Raw genomic sequence first — 21919 nt, 5'->3', positions numbered from 1 at the left:
CCACAGGGGCCACCTTCCCTTCGTGCGCGGCTGACAGCGCTCCGAAGCTGGGTGGCCTGGCTCACAGATGGTGAATCGCTTACTGAAGTCAGGAAGTCACTGAGGACTCCCTGGAATGTCCGTTCATGGGCCAGGGAACCCGAGGCCCAGAAGTACTGAAGATGCAAGTGTGAGGGTGTGTCAAACAGTCAAGAGGAGTCCGAGGGGCCAGTGGGATCGAGTGCCAGTGCCCTGTCCTCCTCTTCCACTGGGTCAGTGCCTGGACCGTCACGCTCCCATCCCTGGGCATTTTGTGACTCAGGATGGACACTTTCCACTTTTCAATTCTGATTTTTTTCTAACTCAAAGAAGACCGTTCTCCCTCCCGCGATCAGACTGTTGATTCATGGCACAGGCTGTCAGTCTGGGCGAGGCAGTGCCACCCGTCTATATATAGCAGCTCCTCAGGCCATAAATGGGAGGGAGGACAGGCGTTTGGAGGGAGAAATTAGCCTTGCTGTCCTCAGCCAGAGCTGGACGCTGGTGAGTGGGCACGGAACGGTGTTCTCCTCTTTGCCATTTCCCTTTTCTCTGGTAAGTTCCCCTTCTTTCCTTTTACAATTGGAGGCTTTGGAGGAAGGAAACATAACTTGGAGAAAATCTGGTTGCGCTCAGATTTCCTAAGTGGACTTATTTCAGGGGAAAGAGATGTTAACCCCTAGTCCCCATTATATGCAGAAAGAAACAGCAAATATTAGATCTGAGGTCTGGACTTCTTGGACTGGATTTTAATACCGTCGTGAGCTTTGCTGTCATCAAGCCCTAAATTCCTCCAGACCACTTGCGTCTCAGCCCTGAGTTTGGTGACGTGTCCTGTCAGATCCCCAAGGCCGTTGACTGATGTCTGCAGTTTTCACAAAAGTCTCATAAATGGAGGGGTCTGAGGGGCGCATGCAGATTTGAAAGGTGGAAAATAAAACTGGGTATTTTCCAAAGGAAAATAAAGTCGTGAGGGTCACGGAGCCCAGCTGCGGGCTCCAGCATCCGAGGGGTGCGAAAGGACACAGGGCTTCTTGTCAGCATTTGCAAGGTCTCACCTCGGAAGGACGGTCCTCTCGCAGCGGCTTTCACCCTTGTGTCTCGAAGCGCACTGTGACCCTGCAGCCAGTTGCACCGGGAGCCTGAGCTTTCTGAGCTCTCGCCCTGGAGGCCGTGCCTGCCCAGCTGGGCAGAGCAGCTGGGTCCCTGCATCCCGAAGGTACAGAGCGCCCTGAGGGACCCTTACCATCCCCAGCCGGCTCCCGGAGGAGGAGCCGAACACGCACTGGAGAGCAAGGGAAACGTGGTAACTTAAAGGCGCTTCTCCTGGACTGAGTCTGGCCTGCATTTGCAGGAAACTCATATCGAATCAGACACCCTCACCTGCGTCCTGATTCTTCAGAAAAGCAAGAATCAGCGGCTGCAGTTTTATAACATGGCCTCTTCTTATCACTGTTGATTTCTTTTCAGTTCTCTCAGTTTGGAAAAGCCATGGCAACGGCCCGGCCTGCTGGGAGCTGTCCTGTCCAGGAGGCTGCGCATTATCTGGCTCTGCAGCCTAATTTGATCCTGCTGGAGCTCAGGGGGGAGCGAATCGGGCTCCCTGGGGTCAGAGAGCTCTGGGGCTGCGAGGGCAGCGGGCCGGCCAGAGAAACCCCTGCCGGTCACGTCGTGGCTGTGAAGGGTTAGCAGGAGGAACGACTGAGAAATCAAGATGCCGGAAATGAGACGTGGCACCTTATAGGCTGGATCACTGATGATTTTACGAATTACTCTGTGATCATTAACTTTACTTTTGGTGCCGAGGGGTTTCTGCACAGCTCTGGGGAAACCAGTTCCCAGTGTGAATGAGCTTGGGCGACGCCTGTCTTGGGAGCGAGGGCTTAGTTCCTCAGGGGCACAGGCAACGTGATGTGCCCGCTAATCCTTTTCGTCCTGCTGGAAAAGCTTTAATTTGGCATGTCCATTGCTTTGACAGTTTTAGCTGCACAGGGACAATTTCTTTCATTAAATGGAGGCAAATGTGCTGTAGTTCAAATGTTCCCACAAATGAAAACCCTTCTTGGTGACACAAAGGGTGGTTTACAGACATTCTTCTAAGGAAACAATTAGGACTGAGCGTGTCCCAGACGCACGGTCTCCTGTGCTTGGGGACAGGCTCGAGTTTCACTTCGGCGTCACAATTGCCCAGCATGTCAGGGGCACGCCAGGGGTGTGGGGGGGAGTGGGCTGCGTGCAGAGGCCGAGCCCAGGGCACAGTGCTGGCTCTGCCCAGACAAACTGGGTGCCCTATTTTGCCACCTGAACCCAGTTTCTGAGGAGGTAAGGGCAAGATGTGAGCAGGACAGGTGAGATCAGACCTGTCACGTTGTATGCAAATTCAGCCCTAATTTGTTGAGAAAACCCAAATGTGTGCATAGAGTGTCCCCTGCTCTGTGTCGTCCCATCATTGCTACAGCCTCCCATACTTCACACAGTCACAGTCACGCACTTGAGGGAATGTGGGTTGCCACCCACCCCTCATTTTCAGTGAAGCAAATTGAGGCCCCGGGTAGTGGACAGGCTGCTCAAGCTCGCTGCCCGAGTCCAATGTCCCCTCGCCCCTTCCACCAGCGCGCTCGCATCAAAACCGTGTGGGGGAACAGCAGTTTCCCCAGAGCGGGGAGCAGGCAGGACATGGGTCACGCAGCAGAGGCGGCTTCCTGGAAGGGAGGGTGACTCTGTGGAGTGGGGTGGGGAGCCAGGCTGCCCGGCCGTGACGCCCCTCGGCCCGGTGTCCTGTGCAGCGTGGCGGCCTCAGCTGCCTTCTCGCCACGGCTTCTCGGAGATGCCTTGCTGAGAGTACGTGCTGGTCCTGCAGGGAACATGCTTCCAGGACGTCCCGGGCTGGGGGCTCCTGGGACGGGAAGTTCTGACATCCCAGACCAGTGGGGAGGGAAGGGCCAGAACCGTGCACAGCTCACATGGCCAGAGTGGTGTGGGCTGGGGGTGACCCTGGTGCCCATCTTCCCTGGGCAGCAGCGAGGCAGAAGTGCGGGGGTCGGCTGCAGGAGGGTGGGTGCTTGCTGCCATCGCCTGAGCAGAGGCCCTGAGAGGCTCCTTCCTTCTGGGCAGTGGTCCTCCATTCAGGCCCGGCTGGCACGCATCAGCAGCTGCAGATGTCTGGAGTGAGAATCAGGTAGAGCCTGGTCGATGGCATTTGCTTGGAACCACCTCATTCTGAGTGCTGTCAGCTCTGTGTTGCGCCCCGAGACAGAGGACACTTGTGGGTACAAAAGCAGCCAGTAATGGGTTCCTGGATTCCTGCTGAAGTCTGAGGGTGTCTTGGGGGGAGTAGCTACAGAAAGCTCAGGAGACAGGGCATGGAACCCCAGAACCGCCACAGCAGGTGCTCACACACTGGGTGCCAGGCCCGCGAGAGACCCTTTGGAGGGCCAGGTCACCAGGCTCTGCGTGGCACGCGCCCTCCCAGCCGGGCCCGTTCAGAACCAGCGCTCCCATCAGGCGCGGCCTGCCCCCTCTGGGGGGCCAGCTGCCAGTATAAGCATCTCGTGATAGCTCATCCTCTTATCAGTAGGCCATTTTGGGACTCTTCCCTTGGCCAAGAGATACAAGCGGATCTGAAGGTGACTCCACTTAGACAGGAGTGTGTGCCCGCTTGGGCCGTGGCCACCTGGCGCAGGAGCACCTGTGGGGCGTGCTCTGGGTTTGTGCTGCACAGTCTTTCTATGTGAGTGCAGGTGCATCAGGGACGTCTTGAGAGGACACTGGCTGAGAGGTGGAGTGTGCACCCCAGTGGGGTCTGACTTCAGGGAGCCTCCCAGTGCATGGGTGGACCCCAGAGCCAGCAAGTAGAATGCACGCAATTCTGGGCAGGGAGCTTGTCTTCACCCTGCCCTTGATTAACTCATCGGAAATACCGTCGACCATGGAGGTGAAGGGTGGGATATTTCCAGTGTTCAAGTGATGAATGCATTTTTTCCAGGGCCCTTTTCCTGCAGATGGGATTCAGCCTGACAACAACACCCAGTAGTGTGACGGGGCCACTGCCAGTTTGGGCCGTCGCTGCTCCATCCCAAGCAGTGCCAATCATTGTGCAGATTCATGGAAAATTCCAGAGTCAGGGAGATGAAAAGTTAGCCTCATCAAGGTGCTGGAGTCAGAACTTGACCCCAGGTCTATCAGATGCCAGAATCTGTGTGCTGAGCCTCCTGTATTATATACATACACGTAATCCCTCCTTCAAAGGCTCGGTGGGGTGGAGGAGCTATGTTTTCACCGTGTTCCATCTCATTTTGTGTTTATAATCAATTTATAAACGGCCATGCTGCAGAACACAAGCCAGACCCTAGTGGACCTGCAGTGGCCACTTGACTAGTGGATTTTTAAGAGGAAATATTGGGATAAGTTAGTGTAACTATGTACAAAAGGCCTAGAAACGGAAGTCTGATGACCTTCGGTGGGTCAGCCCTTTGCTTTGGGGGGAATCATTCTCCTCTCTGGCCACTGCGACCCGCACCCTCCTTTGTAGAATAGGGGTTTGGACTATCCCTAAGGATCTCCCCAAACTCTTTAATTCTGAGATTCTAGGAAATTACAGTGTGAGGAGAATCGATCATGAAGACTATGCTTGGGCAGATTATGTATTTGGTAGGTCTTCTGACATCTACCCGAGGATCTGAACAGTGGTGGGCAGTGAGGGCGGCAGCTGTCTCGTCTCCGAGCAGGGCCTGGGCATCTTCCGCCCTGGTCTCCATCCCGCTGTCTCCTGGTGCCAGGCCTTGCCTATGAGTTCTTTCTTTAAATTGGGGCAGATTATTCTAATGTAAACACAAACAACAGAAATGGAGTTCAGATTTGGAGTTCTTTTGCACCTTTATTTGGGATGTTACTAATCAGAGACTTAGGAATACTGTTTACCCTTCTTAGAGGGACTCGAGTAGCCCAGTAAGCTGGCATTTTATTTATTTTGGGGCAATTATGCAGCAAATGGCCATGTCCAGTGCCTGCCGTGCATCACACTCCAGATGGCAGGCCGTGGGACCGTCTCCACACTCCCTTGTTTTGGGAGAATTCAACCGAAATATGCCCACTTCCCTACATTGCCAGGCTTCATGCTGGGTTCACCTCGGCTCCCTGCCCATCCCACCCGTGCATGTGCCCTTCCATGTGCCCCTCCATGTGCGTGGCCTATCCCGTGCGTCCCCTTCTGTGTGGCTCTCTGTATGTGGGGCTGTTCCGTGTGCCCATCCTGTGTGTGCTGCATTCTGCATGCCCCATCCTGTGTGCCCATGTGGCCTGTTCCGTGAGTCCATCCCTTGGGCCCCTGTCCCATGTGCCCCTCCATGCGTGCCCATTAGGTGTGCCCCCGGAGCTGCACCTCTGCCCACCCTTGGGCTTCCAGGGTCTGCCGACCTCCCTAGCCTGCTGTGGCTGCTTCTGCCCTCATGGCTCACTGTGCCTCCACCGCCCTGTGAGGTTTTCTGTAAATACATGTTGAGCTCATTGAATGGACATATGGCCCAGTCTTCTCATTTTTATGGAAGCAAAGAAGAAATGAAATCAGCTTAGTAGGCGTCCTGACTCCAAGCCCAACATCGTTTTCACCTTTGACCTTTCCTTTGCTCTACCTGCCCTTCTCCCAGGCATTTTATTAATTGGGGTTGATTTTCCTCTTGAGAACAATGTACGCTGTTCAGGTCATCACTGCAGGCGCGAGACCGCTTTGCTTGGACTCAGTGCCTGGTTGCTGTCCCTTCGCAGGTGTACAGACATGTCTCTTGTCGCTGTGCCCTACTACCAAAAGCAGCACAAACACTTCGACCAGTCCTACCGCAACATTCACACCCGGTACCTTCTGGACGAATATGCAGCGAAAAGGTAAGTGGACACAGAGCTTGGATTATGGGTGTCTGATGTGTAAAAGCAGGAAGCTTTATTGAGTCCCCTGGAACCTGGAGATGACCTGGAGCGGGTCAGGGATGGCAATGCCCCCGATGCCCGTGTCCAGCACCACAGGAGAGAGGTGGTTGTCCTGGCTGTGGGGCAAACTGCATGCGGGAGCTGCCTGGCATCCTGGTGGGTCCCCGTGGGTCCCGGTGAATCCTGGTAGGTCCCACTGGGTTCTGGTAGGTCCCAGTAGGTCCTGCTGGACTGGCTCTGAGCCCCCGGCGTAGGTCATGAAGATAGGGACTTTTGTGTAATGCTCATTAGCTGCACTCTTCATACATCTTCCAGAATTTGCCTCAAAAGGGCCAGAAGGGAAGGGCGGGCGATCAGGAGGAAGCCAGTGGGCAGGGTGTCAGTGGGAGGGAGGTTGTCGGGTGGCAAGGTGAAGACCAGGTGGAAGCTGTTGTCGCAGTAGTAATAAATGCGGCAAGAATGGTTTCCTCGTGCCCAGTGCGTGGTGTCAGCCGTCTCCGCGGCGCCCTTGGGAGGTTCAGCGGCCTCAGGAGCAGTGCTGGGCCCACCAGGGAGGAGGGGAGTGCTGGCGTGGCCCGGGTGACCCCGGGGCTCGCACCTGTCCCCAGCGCAGGGTCCTTGTATTTCGTTGCCATTCCTGTGACAAACAGCCACACAGCCACGGGGCCTACCAGCAGCTGTGGGGCGGTCAGGCCCGTCCCCGTACGTGCGATGGGGGTGTCCGCCCAGGGCCGGGGGCGCGGGTGCAGGGCCGGGCAGCCCCACCGCCCCCGAGGGCGCCCCCCCCCCCCGCCCCGGGACCGCACGTGCACGCGCGGCTGGTTTGTGTGCGCCGCGTGTTCAAGGGAGGCCGGCGGGCGGAGGGAGCGTGGTTGTCCCGGCAACCGCGTGCTCTCTTCCCCCGCCCGGTCCCCGCCTCAGGCGCGCGTCTACGCAGGCGTCTTCCGGGAGCGCTTCCGTCAGGCAGTCGTCCCGCGCGGCGTCCGGCCCGGCCGTCGGGGGCACCGTCTGCAGGCTCTGCGCCAAGAGGGTGGGCGCGGCGTTGCAGGAGGAGGAGGAGCAAGAGCGCCAACGAAGGTAGGCGGGCGCCGGGGTGGCGGGGACGCGGCTGGGGCGCGGCGCACGCGCGCGGGGGGCTGAGTCCCCGCGGCCGCCGGCCCGGGCGCCTGCCCCCGAGTCCTGCCCCCTCCCTGCGGAGCAGCGCCGGCCCCACGTGACCCCCAGCCGCCTAGGCCGGGGCCCCGGGCTACAGGGGCAGCACGAGCATCCTCCGTGGCCGCCTCCTTTGCACCTGTGTCCCGCGCGTCTCCTCCTGCGGTTCCTGGAAAATTTTCTCTTTTGCTCTAAAACACTTACAAGCTAAGGAATAAGGCGATCTGGGTAAACATGACTCATTCTGAAAGGGGCACGAAAGCTCAGGAATCTGTTTAGTTAAAAACAGTCAAAAAGATGAGGCACTACTTTCAAAAACTTGTGTTGGAAGCGCCTTACGGGAGTTTTGTCCGGTGAATGGATGGTATATTGTAGAATGAAGACTTCTCGCGTAAAATAATCACTTTACAATGAATATGCTATAAAAATCTGGATTTTTATGTATTGGATCATTTAACAAAGGGTTCCACCTATGTTTAAGGTTTTGGGCTGGGAATTGAGAAAGCTGGGCTTTATCATTTTATTTTTATTTATTTTTATCAACTATATCTTAGCCTGACCTCGAACACGTCGCATAAACTTCCTGTCCCTCAAGCTCCCCAGGGGTGAGAGGGGAGAGTCGCCTTGTATTGATTCGAGCGGCCAGGGAGTGTGTTACCCTAATTCACATGGTCTCGGCCAAAATGACTTTGGTGCCATCTGGTCCCTGGGAGGCGCTCATTCATTCCTCTTCAGGTGTGAGCACCCTTGGGCGGGTGCAGAGGAAGGCCAGCCAGCACCTGCCTCAGGTGTACCTCTCTCCATGTTTCTGTAGGAGGAGGCTGCAGAATTTTCTGGAATTCTGCATCAAACTGAAACGCCCTGAATGCCTACCACCAGGCCTTAGATATCTGCTGTGTGAACTACCGCCCCATCGCGGGTGTTGTGGGGTCCTGGGAAGGGGCCTGGGGACTGGCCCGGGCCTGCACCTTGGTGGCCACGTGGTTAGTCTGACGCCTGCCCTTGCGGCAGGGATGCTGCCTGTGGCTGTTGGTCGGGTTGTTTTCCTGCAGGCCTCTGTCCCTTCCCAGCAGTGCTTGCGCTTCCTGGTCCCCCTACTCACCAGCTCACCTCTCCCTGGTTTAGGGTACTGGACACTTAGTAGGCGCTTGCTGTGTACAGTAATCTGAGGAACCCAGAGAGACGTAGCCAACCCTGTGTCTCAGGGAACCTGTGTTCCCACAGGCCGTGGGGCCTCAGGTAGCCTGAAACAGGAACAGATTATCACGATCCAGGCTGTGAGAGGCCTACAGAGAGTTTCGGGTTCAGACAGAAGTGGGAATCAGGAATGGCAGCAGGGAGAGGTGGCTTTTGGGATGGGCTTGAAAGAAGGACAGAAGCAGATGGGGTAGGGGACTCACCCGTATGCATCAGGCAGTCAGTGGGTGAACGGGCCAGCAGGTGTCCTGGCCTGGGGGCCTTGGGGAGGGCTGGGTGGGCAGGGCACTCAGGTGAGAGGGCATGCATGTGAGAGGGCATCCAGATGAGAGGGCACCCCAGTGGAAAGGGCACCCAAGTGACAGGACACCTAGGTGAGAGGGCACTCAAGTGGACAGTGCATCCAGGTGAGAGGGCACCCAGGTAAGAGGGCATGCAGGTGAGAGGCATTTAGGTGAGAGGGTACTAAATGAGAGGGCACCTAGGTAAGGGGCATCCAGGTGAGGGCACTTAGGTGGACAGAGCACCCAGGGGAGAGGGCACCCAGATGAGAGGGCATCCCGGCAGGAGGGGTCTGTGAAAGGCCCAAAAGCATGGCCTCCGGGCCGTGGGTGGGGCAGGGCCTGCCCCCTCTGTCTCTCTGGGGGAGGAAACTGCATTGTGGTTTGAGCCTTGTCATTTCCCTGGAACACAGACTTCTTTCTTATCTATATCTGCTAATTCAGAGGCTCCAACTCGGTCTTAAATACACTCAGAAGCAGCCCCCCACACCCCCAAAAGAGGCTTGTTTCCGTGCTGCTGTGCAGAAGGCTCACACACAGGGCTCGGCTTCCCCACGCTTTTTAATACTGGAGCCAGCTTCAAACAGGCCTTCGCCCAGAGGCTCCCAGCCACTGGGTCTCGGGGCCCTGGAGGCAGCAGGACTCACGTGCGAACGGGGCCTGTGTCCTAGAAAGGCTGCAGTTTGCTCGCCCCTGCAGGGTTCTCGCAGGGCTCTGCTGCGTGGGGCTCGCCCTGTGTACTGGGTGACCCGTCGCAGTTTCTAGGGCCTCTCAGGCTCTCTGATCTCTGGCCCTGTTTGTTGTCTCTGCGCCCGCACATGAGGGGCACTTCTGGTGTTTCCCGGGCAGAAGTGAAGACAGCGTGTGGCTCCTCTGAGCAGCACTGGGCCAGGCCCGGGCAGGTGTCACCGCCAGCCCCCGGGGGAGGCCAAGCCGGAGCCTGCCTGTATTTTATTCGTAAGCCACACACCTGCGCTCTTCACACTGCTTCATGTGGGGCGTTACCTCACTCGCCTGTAGGTAGTCTTGAAAGAAAGATAAAAATAAGCAGAAATGGCATTTCTTCGTTCTTGTTGCCTCGCCCGTGAGGAGCTCCCGGGGAGCGCGTCCCGTCCTCAGCCCTCCAGCGTGTCTGCCTCAAGAACGGTGCCACTCTCCCCACTGCAGGTACCAGTCCGTGGTGGCTTCGTACGGGGAAGCCAAGCGGCAGCGTTTCCTCCGCGAGCTGGCGCAGCTGGAGGAGGACGTGCACCTGGCGCGCTCCCACGCCCAGGGCCAGCTGGACAAGCACGCTGTCCAGCACATGGTAGGAGGGCCTCCTGTCTCCATGACAGGCGGCACGGGGCGTGTGGGTTAGCACGACGTGGCCCGAGGGCGGGAGCCTTGCTTGCCCGTGAAGCGTGCCCTGTGCCCCGCGCTGACTCGTCCTTGCTCCCGGGACAGGTGGCGGACAGGCTGGCCTGGGAGAGGTACTCGTTCAAGGAGGAGCGCATGAGCAGAGCCCCCGAGATCCTGGTGCGCCTGAGGTCCCACACCGTCTGGGAGAAAATGTCTGTGAAGCTTTGCTTCACGGTGCAGGGCTTCCCCACGCCTGTGGTGCAGTGGTGAGTGGGGTCTGTCCCCGGGACCGGGGGGGGCCGTACTGCACATTCTTCTGGGACCTGGCAACAGCTGGCCCCGTGCACGCAGGAAGACAGACCCACATGCACCCGGCCTGTTCCATAGGCCACCGAGCTTGGGAATACACTTACAAAAACTCATAGACTGTCCACCGTAAATGCAATGCTGGCATTTGTATTTCAGTGAAATTAACTCAGCTGACTGTCCAGAGGGTTTTTCTTAAGAGTTCCCTGAAATGACCCCATGTTTATGTGAGCGGCTCTGTTTCTAGTTATGTGAAGACTTACACGTGGAGCTCTGAGCACCGAGGCACTAGGCTTGGTGCTGTGGGTAATTGAACCTTGTAGTGTCACAGGATCAAGTCACCGAGCCCCACGGACCTGTTTCGACATCTGTTGCATACGTAGGTTCATTTGTTTTCCTATTTGCTGGAAGTTGTCATAAAGTCTCCTAGGTTTGTGGCTTCTACAAAAGGTGTAAGCATTTTCCTTGTGACCTGGACTGGGGCTCTCGGCAGCATGTCAGAAAACGGTGGCCCTGCACTGGGGCTGTTCACAAGGCTGACCTGGGAGGCCGAGGTCCACCTGCTGTGCACTGCGGGGTGGGGGCGGGGGGGACCTGGGGTGGGGATCGGACGATTCCTCCGGGCAGGCTCCCGTGCGACCAGACCCTGCAGGACGTGCCCTGACCACCCCAGCTACATGGTGGCCCAGATGGGATGGTTGGGGACCCGACTAACACTGGTAATGTGTTTTCCCTCATGGAATGAAATGTCCTGAACCCCTAACAAAGGTTCTGGCTTTGGGCACACACTGTCACAGGTGGGGGTTGCCCGGGTGGTCTGACTTCTGCGGGAGCTTCTCTCCTGCACTGCAGGTGTGGGCCCTGGGCCTTTCCATAGCTTCTCCCCAGCCGCCCACCAGCCCGTGATGCCAGGAGGAGGCCCTTGCAGGAGCTCAGGGAGGGCAGAGAAAGCTGGGACAAAATGCAGAACCTGTCCTTCTTTGCCCTAAAATGAGTGTTTCCCTCGTGCAGGTATAAAGATGGCAGTTTGATCTGCCAAGCAGCCGAGCCGGGCAGGTCCAGAATCGAGAGCAAGTACGGCGTGCACACTCTGGAGATCAACAGGTGAGGCCCTGGGGGCACGGCGGGGCCTCCGTGCATAGTCACGTCCCAGACGCAGAAGTCCAGCTTAGACAGGGCAGGTCCCTGTGTGCGCTGCATGTGGCTTTATGGTATTTCTGTGGTGACTTAATTGGTGATAGAAGCTGCCCTTGATTATTTTTTGTGTGGGGCAGAGGGGCGCAGGTGCAGAAGCTCAGTCCAGGCTCCCGGCTGGGAATGGGGGGTAAATGGGCTAAGGAAGGGGGAGGGCGTCCAGCTGTGAGAATCGCGTCCATGCCTGTGTAGGGGCCGCACCCCATGCCAGGCTTGACTGGCAGCCCCTGCAGGCAGCCTCTTCACAGAAATGTAGCCTTTGTTTTTTCTCATGAGTTGAGAAAAAGGCAGAATGCAGGCTAGTAAGAGGAGACCTGGTCAGTCCCGACATCTGGCGTCCGTGTGTCAGTCTGTGGAGCCTCCCTTGGTCCTGCAGAACACACACACGTAAACATAGGTAATTTCTTTTTTTTTTTTTTTTTACAAACCTGAGATTTGCTGTTCTTTTTCTCTATATACATGGGTTTTATTTTTTACAGAAAGATCATAGCACCTTTTCTGGCGAACAGCACGTGAATTGTAGAGTAACCGGGAGGCAGGATGTGCGGGGCCTGGGGGGTGCCTGTGCAGGGCTGGGGTGCTGTGCTGTGCCACTGGGGGGCCAGGTGGGCCTCTGCTGAGATGTCTGATGATTTAGACTTGCAGGAGATGGATGAAGAGCGGGGAACTGAGGGGTCGGCTGTCACGGAGGCCCCGGAGGGAGCCTCCGGCCCTGGGGCTGGACCCGTTGGTGGGAGGCTCCGGGCTGAGGGTCTGAAGCCTGTTTGGGTCGTGTCAGACCCTGTAGGTGTCTCAAGGACGTTGGCTTTTACTCAGGCAGAGGGGCCTTCAGAGGAGAGACATTTCAAGGCGTGACTCTGATTAGGGGCGGAGGTGGGGCAGCTGCTGGGAGCTTTGCTGAAACCCAGGAATGTGACGGGCTTGGACGTGGGTGGGAGCAGTCGGGTGCGGAGAGGGGCGTGGGTCCTGCCGAGTCTGGAGAGAGACCAGTAGGACTGGCTGATGGATCGACTCAGTGTCGGTGGGAACTAGGTGGCAAGCACAGTCCCCAAGTCCTGGGCCCATGTGCCAGGCGGGGTGAGGGAGGCCGGCGGGGCCTGCCCAGTGCGTGCGGAGCGTGGAGTCTCCTGGCCCCTTATTGCAGTTTGCAGAGAGTAATTTTCTCTCCTTTGTTTCCCAAGTTTGTGGAAATGTTAATAGACCGTAAGCCATAGTTTCCAGGAGGAGGAGGACATCTACTTTCATTTTGGAGAAAACATTTATTTTCAGGGGCGTGTTTCCTGATCAGGGTGCCTGGGGACTGGTTAGGACAGTTTGAGTCAGCAACTCCCTTGTTTCCAGGCTGTACTTTAATAATTGTCTGAAAAAGAAAAGCCGTCTCCCTTTCTCAAGTTACAGAAAAGTCGTGGTCACATGGGGTTGGGGATAACATAGGCTCTGGACCGCAGGGACTCATACATAGCAAAGGCCTGGGGTACCATGAGCACACGACCTGGGTCGCGGACCCAGGTCTCCTTGGACAAGCTTACGTCTGGTGTAAATGTGCAAATATTCAAGGCATTTGGGAAGAGGAAATTCAAGAGACTTTTCTCTCAACATTTTGATCTGTATTAGGACATTTTCCATAGATGCAAAGTGAATATTCTTCAGAAAAAGGGCAGTGGGGATGCCCACGAGTCACAGCCCTTCCCAGCTGCTCATGTCAAACTGCTGAGTTACCGCCATGTGACCCGAGTCCAGTTCGGGGATGAGGAATGTGCCGGCCCCGCCCCGCACTGGCTCGGGAATGAGCGTTTCCTTCTGTTACAGGGTGACATTTACTCCTATGAATATTCTTTGGCCACTGTCTCCAAATTCTTGAAGTGCCAAAAAGGAAGCTTATGACCCTTTGGTACTGTTTGAATCTAAACTGTAATTGACACAATTTTATACACTCACAAGATTTTCTCTTGGGACTTCTGATGTGAGTTCTATTTCTTCAAATAGTTTTAATGTTCTCATGGTTGTGTAGAAGTGTTTAGAGCAATCTGTCTTGTATTTTGTTTGCAGGGCCACCAGTGCCCAGTCCTTCCGAATAACTTTAGCCCCGACCTCTTCTTGTACTTTATTTTTAGACTTTGATATTCAAATTCTAAGTGGAGTTAAACTCAAAGTCCAGCTTCAACACCACTTGTAGTTGAGGACGTGGGACCTCACGCCCCAGGAGAACTCGGTGTGGCCCTGAACATGTCTGCCCCTCCTTCACATAGATGGGGTTCGTGCATTTCTGCCATGGTGTGGTTTGGGGGGCACCTCATATAGGGACGTCAGGATGCCAGGGTGCCATGGAAGTTTGTAAAAACTTGAGACCAGGGGCAATTCTGTCTATTCTGGGAACCTGTCCAAACAGAAAATAAAATGCTCTGCCCCTGATCGCTTGCTTGCAGTTTTCCACACATGAATTAAAGGCTGGAATTAGACAGAGGGCCGGCTAAATGCTGTGTCTCAGTGTAGCCTCGGGAAGCAGAGTCCCCTGGCATGTGGCGACTGCCCGTGGATGGGACTAAGCCGGGCGTGTCTCCTCCAGGCCTGCCTGCCCACCCCGCTGCCGTGCGCCCGCCAGTGCTCTGCTCGCCCCACAGGCACCAGTGGCTGTCTGTCTGCTGTGTGTGTTCCCACATATTTTACACATAGAAAACCTTTACAGAAGAGAAACGCAGAAAGCCGGGATAGCCCTAAACTGAACTGGAAGTGCCCCCCCTTCCTCACGTCCAGCGGGCGGGTGTCTCACACTCCAACCTTGGGGGCTGGCGCCGTGAGTCAGGGGCTCCACCTATTTGGGGGTGGCTTCACAAATAGATGAGCACTGGATATTCTATCTGGACACACGCGTGTGAGCATCACACACACATTCTGCGCATCCTTGCGGAAGGTTCCAAGCGCAGGGATCACGGCCGGCCCGGCCCTCGTGCTGAGCCCTAAGTGCTCACTGGTTTCTCGACAAGCCCGCTGGTGCTAACGTGTCAGGTGGTTCTCGCCGGGACCTTTGTGCAGGGCTTGGATGGAGAGGCAGCTTGAAATCCCACAGGAGGAGCAGTTCCCCAGGTGGGCCTCAGGCGGGACCCTCCCGCTGCTAGCTGTGCACGCCATGGTCTCCAGCTGTTCGGTCCCAAGCCGCGTTCCCTTCTCATGTCCCTTCCGGCTGTGCCCAGCCGAGGGACGGTGAGGCGCAATTAATGGCGGTCCTCACAGTACCGGGACGTGCATGCCGCCCTGCTGGGACACGGAGGTGGCGCAGAGAGCTGGGTCAGTGGGAGGAAGGCAGCCGTCTTCGGACTGTGGTCCGGGAATTCCGCTGATATATGTTCGTTCATAACACACAGGGCGAATATGTGCTATACAATTACAAAGTGTTTTCAGATACATGGTTTCATTTAGTCGTGAGAGTGACTGGAGCAAAGTGTAGGTGCACAACGTGTGTATTTGGGAAGTTGAAAATGTCTATTATTTATTTGTTATAAAGTTAGCAGAGGAGACCAGCCAAGTACACATGATGAGGGCACAGGCCTGACTCGGAACTCGGGCCTGACTGCAGCCTCCCAACCCTCTCAGAACTGTTTGTCCCCGCTTTTTATTCTGATGGCACCACACTGGAAAAATCCCTGATACACAAAGATAGTGGCTCCACATGCATTTTCCTTTGCAGTCTCACAGTGTGATTCGATTAGCAGAGAAAGTAAGTGTAGCTCTGGTGAGGGTACAGAGGTTACGCCCTGCTCGAAGCGCGTGGCCAGGTTCCACATGCGACCATTGCACGCACGCTTTGTGCCGCTTTCCGCTGCAGTTTTAAAAACAACCAAAATGCATGTTGAAGAATAAATTGGCAGCACATTTGGCAGCTTCAGTTTGAAAACCACTGATACCGCGTAACATCCAGGATGGTTTTTGACAGGCCTCTGTTCAAGAAGGTAATAAAAAGATTCGTGGGAGCCAACTGAACTTGCCAGGGTGCCTGCACTCTCCTGTGGGGACCCGCCGCATGTGCGTGTCGCTGCTGCTTGCCCAGGAACGGGAGGGCCGCTGCCTGTATGGCCGGCCCGCTTGCCTGGCCTCATGTGCCTGCCTGTGTCTGCCTCTTTGCTCCGCCTGCACCTCCGAGTCCCCGTCTCCAGGCCGTGCTCCAGTCGGGAGACGTGATGAAGCAGCATCTTCAGAGTGCGTTGCTCCTTGCACTGCCCCGCTGGCACCCCAGCTGCCCCGCAGCATGCATGGCTCTTAGGCTGTCACCTGTGGTGCACTGCTGGTGGGGCCGCGGCCTTGCGGAGAAAGGTGTGGGCCGATCCGGAAAGGACGCTGTCCTGTGCAGAATGCTTTTATGAAAATACCATGGTGGCATTGTTCAGAGGAAATAACACAGGTTCAAGGTAAAAACAAATTCAGGCAGTGCCTAAGTATATCAGAAAACCCTGCCCCAGGGCGCCAGAGAGGAGCCACGCAGCCTGTGCGTGGGGTGGACGTGTGCACGAGGCATTATTCAGGTAGAGCAGCACGGAATGTTGATGCTCGGCGATGCCGGGGCGTCTCCACCATGGGGTCTTAGGTGTTTTGTGCTCTGCCCCGGGATCCTCAGCACCTGTGGTGTGTGGAACTTGCACTTGCAGAGCAAAGAAGCTGCTGCCAAGCTCCGGCTAGGACTGTAGCTTTGTGGAGGGTTTGGCTCATATGCCTCCAAGGTGAGCCTGAACATGAGACCCCCCGTGGGACCATCTCCGCGAACCTGGCGCTGCCTGTGGCCTTGAGCAGCTCCAGGGAGGAAGGGATGGACCTCCTAGCACCGGCCTCTGACACACTTCCCCTTACTTACGGCAACACTGCATTTTTTGGTCAAAGAAAATATTTTCATCTCCAAGTGGAATAGAGAAGAAAATCAGATGACTCATGCCCTCCCAAGAACGGGCCTGGCTCTGGGGAGGTGGTTCCTTACTGCGTTTTAGAAGAGAGGTGTGAGTCAACTTCTTTTTTTTTCGTGCAAGTGGGTTTTTTGTGTGGTTTTCCTTCATGGATTAACATAATGCTCCTGATGCCCACTTTGGGAGGGGCAGAAGCCTGCAGAAAGTGCAGATTTTAGAGCCGTGTGGCCATTGTAAAGTGGCAGAGTGCCTGGCATTTTGAATAAGCTTAACAAATAGCATCTCTTCCTCCTTACAACTCTCTGTCCCAGGAGAGTTTTCCGCAGCAGCTGGTGGGGAAGACACCTCCTAGCCAAGAAAACAGTCTTCGAGCTTTGGCAAGATGGATGGGGTGGGGAGAAGGTCTGTGTGCTTGGGGAACTGGGGCCTGGGGCTCCCTGGTCCTTGCTCTTTCTGGTGAGCTTGTACCCCCTGTAACTGCCCCAGGATGGGGCCTCAGCCGCCTTCAGCACACCCCCGAGTGGGTGTCTCTGGGAGCTCTCATTGCCTTGGGGCTCTGGGCACGATCTCCCATCCACAGGGGGACCCCTGCGGGGCATTGAGGGGGAGTCAGTTCTCCTGGAAACTGGCCACTGGGGCCGCCCATTGCTGAGGTAAGGCCACAGAACCTTCGAGGCAGAAAAATGCAACCAGAAGAGAACATAGACTCTTGAGAATGAGATGAAGGGTTTTTAGAGGTACCAGCATGTTCTTTTCCCCCTTGAAGCCAGAGCTGAGCCGTATGCTGGATCCGACCTTGTTGTGTCTGTGATTAATCCCTTGTCCAGGGACAGAGCTGGCACTGCTCTTGAACAAATCATTCATGACAAAGGATCTGGGTCATGTGTGTTGCTTTCGAGGAGTGTTTGTATTCAGATTTGGGTTACGACTTCCGTGGAGCAGCCCATGGCACGTTTAGGACACCCTCTTGCTGTTTCTCCCCAAGGGCAAACTTTGACGACACGGCGACCTATTCAGCGGTGGCCACGAACGGGCTCGGACAGGTGTCGACCAACGCTGCGGTGGTGGTGAGAAGTGAGTGCCTCCCTGGGCGCCCTTCCTGCCCCTCTCTCTCTCTCTCTGCCCCGCTCACACTTCTGCCTTGCAGGGTTCCGGGGAGACCAGGAGCCCTTCCGTTCCGTGGGACTCCCAGTCGGACGTAAGTCAATCACTTTCTGTTTTGTGCACAACAATGTATAGTGACATACATATAATTAAAAAAAATATTTTGTAACGGTCAAACCTTTTTTTTTTTTTAAGTAATATTTCGAAAGACTCCTCCACGCTTTCCTGGCCGGCGTTAGCGCACTGGCCGTCTGTTCCCATCAAGTCTGTGGCTGGGTGGGATTTTTAGACCCTGTAGACACTGTCACCTTGAGAGACTTGACATTTCTGAATTGGGGGGTAGTAGGAAATGAACCCAAATGCTTCACTAGAGCACAGACTACTTCTACAGTTTTTTTCCCCCCAAAGTTGTGCTCATGTTTGACAAACAGCAGCCTCGGACCCAGATAAGGGCGAGTGGCTGCCTTCACTTGGACTGGCTGCTGGCCTGCTGTTGGTGGCTCCCAGGTCTCCTGACGTGTCTCACACATCCCTTGGCCTGTGTGACTGTGTCCTGCCCTCTTGGTTGCCCGCGGCTGACGGGTCCCTCCTGCGCATTCCGGAAATGTACGTGCTGTCAGCTCCTGCCAGTGCTGACAGACCGTGGGCGCCCCTTCCAGACTGCATGTCCAGGGTGCCCTTCCGTGCCCCGTAATGAGCCTGAGTCCCAGCGCTGGCTCCCGGCCAGAGGCCTGAGGGGCCGTGTTGACCTGAGGCTGGTGAGGGTGGAGGAGGCAGCTGCACTGTCTTCCAGGGACTGTGGCGTGGTGGACCTGCACTGTGGCATTTTCACGGTTTGGGAATGAGATTTAGGACTTGTCTGACCTCCCTAAGGAGTCACTGCCGCATTCCCTGGGCGGCCCTGGGTTCATCACAACTTGAGGTCACAGATCTAGTGTCGCTGAGTGAGGAACTGTCAGGACAATGGCTGTGGTCAGCCTGTGTGTGGCCACGGGATATGTGTGTGGTCACCTGTGGTCCCTGATGTGTGAGTGTCAGTGGATGGGCTCATGTCCCACACTTTGGGGGCATCCAGGACCATCACAGGCAAGCGGGACACGGTCAAGGCCTGGACAGGTGTGGGGGCAGGTGGGTCTGGCACGTGTGGGGGCACATGTGACGGTGCCTCCGGCTTCCAGGGGCGAGGCTTGTTCCACTGGGAGCGGCAGGGCAGTGTCTCCACCGTCCGTGGTTTCTTCTGTTTACTAACATTTGATCCTTCTAAGGAAAAACTTTGAAGTATTCACAGTGTATCAAGAGCTATAGATCACAATGTAACAGAGGCCATGTACCCATCACCAGTATTTAAGAAGTGTGAATATTCTGCCACTTTAGCTTCAGTTACTTTTTTTAATTGAAGTCAAACTGACACAAGGCAAAACTCAGTTACCTTTAGGAACTACAAGGATCACAGATGACAGAATCCATACCCCATTCCTTCCCTTGCCTGTTTTAGACCTTCTTTCTAACAAACCATTGTTGGGAAGTTTGCGGCTATTTAAAAAGTTTTCCTGCATGATTGTATTTGCAAATCATTGGGGGTCTTTTTGTTTTAAAAATTCACTGTAGATATTCTTCTGAAATGTAGTCCCCTGCCCCAGACATTATACTTTTGAGAGTAATGAGGTGACGCCTCTGGGTCAAGTTAATTCAGTTAGCCTGCCACCTACGCGACATTCTGGGGGGACGCACCACAGTTCGTTTTGAAGACGAGGGGGCTGTGTGACTCAGAGTTGGTGCCACACACCTTGGGGCTGATGGTGGTTCACACCCTTTCCTATAAACGTGGCTCAGGGTCCAGGCCGCCTCCCCGCCCGTCCTTGTGTCGTCCAGGGCTCAGATGACAGGACAGGACTCAGGGCTGTTTTCTTGTTCTCCAAGCCCGTGTCTGCTTGGGCTGCAGGCAAACACCTGGGCGGCTGCAGCTGCAGACATTTACTCGTCACGGAGGGTGGGGAGAGGGTTTCTTCCTCACGTGGAGGAGAGAAGGGGCTCCTGTGTCTCCCTCATCTCATCTCACTGGGGCACTGGTCCTCCCAGGGGGCCCCCTCACCAGCTCCTCTGGCTCTGTGCCTTCCCAGGGGCCCCGTCCTGACACCTTCCACTGGGGTCAGGTATGAACTTCGACATGTGAGTTGGGGTGCATTCTGAGCACCCTGGGGCTCTCCTGAAGGTGGCATGTCCCTCGCGCTCTGCAGGGCCCTGTAATACGCGGTCTGTGCCCCTTGTTGGTGCTTGCCCGCGCCTCCCGCTGTAACGTGTCCCTTCTGCTCTGCAGTGCCCTTACCGTCCGTGATCCCGTACATGCACTTTGACGTCCAGTTTTTGGAGAAGTTTGGGGTCACCTTCCGAAGAGAAGGTGAGACCGTCACCCTCAAGTGCACACTCCTGGTGACGCCGGACCTGAAGAGGGTACAGCCACGTGCCGAGTGGTACCACGATGGTGAGTGTGACCCAGCCGGGTCTCCCCGCACACATCCGCCTGCTGACCTGGCCTCATTAGGGTAGATGTGATGCTGGGACGTTGACTTAGCGTCCTTCTCCCCTACTGGACAGCAGCTGGTGGCCAAGCAGGCTGGACATTGCCTGGACCCTGGGGGCTGTCGGTGACCTTGACCTTCACTGGGGACAGGGAGGTTAACGGAGTGCCTGAATTTAGAGGAGTCATCAGAGATTTCAGAACTGCCTGAAGAGCGTCTGTATTTGAGTCTAAAGAAAAGTGAGGTGTCTGTGTTTTCTATTGGCTAAAACAATAGCTGACGTTTGCTGTAGCCCATTGTGTGGTTGGCCTCTGTTCTGAGTGTGATAATTCACTTAATTTTCACACAGTCTCTGAGATGGGTGGTGCTGATAACTCCGTTACAGAAGGGGGCGCGTCCCCGGGGAAGTGGCAGAGCGGGGGTGTGGCTCCGGCCGTTTGGCCCAGACCACCTGCCGGCACGGCCTGGTCGGGGGCTGTGTCTGCCCTGGGGAAGGAGGTGTCTGCACCTCGTTCTCTGTGGATTCAGTGTCCTGCCTGCACTCACTCAGGAGCTACACGCTGCAGACGTTGCAGAGAGACAGACCCCACCCGCCCACAGCTATTGATGGTCTAGTTGGAGAGAATACATAAAATCGTGAAGTGCTGTCTTGCAAAGTGTAAGCAATGTCCCAGATCTGGGTGTGAGGATTCACCAAATACATGGACCTGACCGGGCAAAGTGCAAAGTTGAGCCACTGGAGTGGGTTTGGAGGAGGGACAGTGCTCGGAAGGGACCGGGGAGGCTTTCCGGGGGGGGGCTGGAGGGTCAACTCTAGAGCCGCTTCTGGTGACCCGGAGGTGCCTGCGTTCACCCACCCACACCAGCTGGGGACCAGGATCTGCAGCTTCAGAGCCTGTCTGCAGCCTCCTGGCCTTAGACCCCGGGGCGGTCGGGAATAGCTGCACAGCTTGCTCTGTGTGAACAGCTGCCATCAATCTTGGCCGGCTTTATTATTCCAAGGAGAGCCGCAGAGGGTTCTCGGTGGCTTAGGTTTAGACGTTAAAATGCAAGGACACAGTTTTTCATTCTTTCAAATTTATGAGCTGTGAGCCCCCCAGGTGATCTCACTCAATAGAGTGACTACCTGGCTCACACCCGGGAGGTGTACTGAGCAAACAGGAAATGGGGAACTGGGGGCCCCCAAAGATAGATTAGAACTCTCCACCTCAGAGACGAGCTGCCGGCTACTCACCATGAAATGAGACTCCTGTGGGGTGCAGTTTGCACCGGTTTGGTGAATCACAGTGACTTAGGGCCCATTGGGGACGGGCTCCAGCTGGGCACCTGCTTAGAGAGCAGGACGCTGCCTGGAGGGCCTGCCTGGTAGCTGATGATCACAAGTGTCTGTGCGTCTGTATTTGCTGCATGTTTAGTTGTGGGTAGGGTTTGTCCTTCAGTGTGTGAAGGGCTCTGCCAGGGACACAGGTTCTCTGGAGCTGTGCCAGGTGGTCATCTCTGAGTACCTGGTGTCTTAAAGTCTGTTCAGCTGCCGTAACAAAAATACCTCCATCTCTTGGGCGTGAACTGCAGCCGACCTGTCAGGGTCTGGAGGCGGGGGTCCCAGGTCAGGCCCGGCTGATTCTATGCCTGGTGAGAGCCGATTCCCATCTTGCAGACCAGGGAGCCTACCGTCTGCGTGTTCACCTCATGGCCCCGCCTCCCCAGTCCTTGGCCGAATTTTGCATTTTAAGTTGCACTTTGCATACATTGCTTGTATTGTATTTTTACTGTACTTACTGTGTATGCGGTTTTGTGCTGCTTCCCCTGGGAAGGAGGGGAAAATGGATAAAACACCTTAGAACATCTATTCTTATGACCCTTTTGCCATTTCTATTCATGGTGGTGCCCAAGGGGAACTTGGCCCTTCTATGCATACTGTGTGTGCCATGCTGGGCTCTCCTGAGCTGCACGGTCAAGTTGGATACGCACCAGATTTTAAAAAATAAAAATAAAAAAA

The 21919-nt window shown here is 55.7% G+C and overlaps 1 protein-coding gene across 8 annotated transcripts in view; it reads left to right on the top strand.

Moving 5' to 3' along the window:
- Positions 1–437: 437 nt before the first annotated feature.
- Positions 438–21919, top strand: part of MYOM2 (myomesin 2) — a 68985-nt gene continuing 47503 nt past the window's right edge. For 6 of the 8 annotated variants that reach the window (XM_073219232.1, XM_036995884.2, XM_073219236.1 and 3 more), the window contains exons 1-9: positions 445–522; positions 5782–5898; positions 6862–7017; positions 9738–9876; positions 10014–10174; positions 11226–11318; positions 17283–17371; positions 17445–17495; positions 19719–19883. In XM_073219232.1, coding sequence (XP_073075333.1) covers positions 455–522; positions 5782–5898; positions 6862–7017; positions 9738–9876; positions 10014–10174; positions 11226–11318; positions 17283–17371; positions 17445–17495; positions 19719–19883 — 1039 coding nt within the window. In that variant the 5' untranslated portion in view covers positions 445–454. Of the gene's footprint in view, positions 574–5781; positions 5899–6861; positions 7018–9737; positions 9877–10013; positions 10175–11225; positions 11319–17282; positions 17372–17444; positions 17496–19718; positions 19884–21919 lie in introns of all 8 variants that reach the window. The other 2 variants (XM_036995879.2, XM_073219235.1) reach the window with 2 other exon arrangements.

This window comes from Manis javanica, chromosome 12, assembly GCF_040802235.1.
Source record: "Manis javanica isolate MJ-LG chromosome 12, MJ_LKY, whole genome shotgun sequence".
Lineage (NCBI taxonomy): Eukaryota > Metazoa > Chordata > Mammalia > Pholidota > Manidae > Manis > Manis javanica.
Note: the sequence above shows the minus strand (reverse complement) of the source record. Positions and strands in the feature narration are given on the sequence as shown.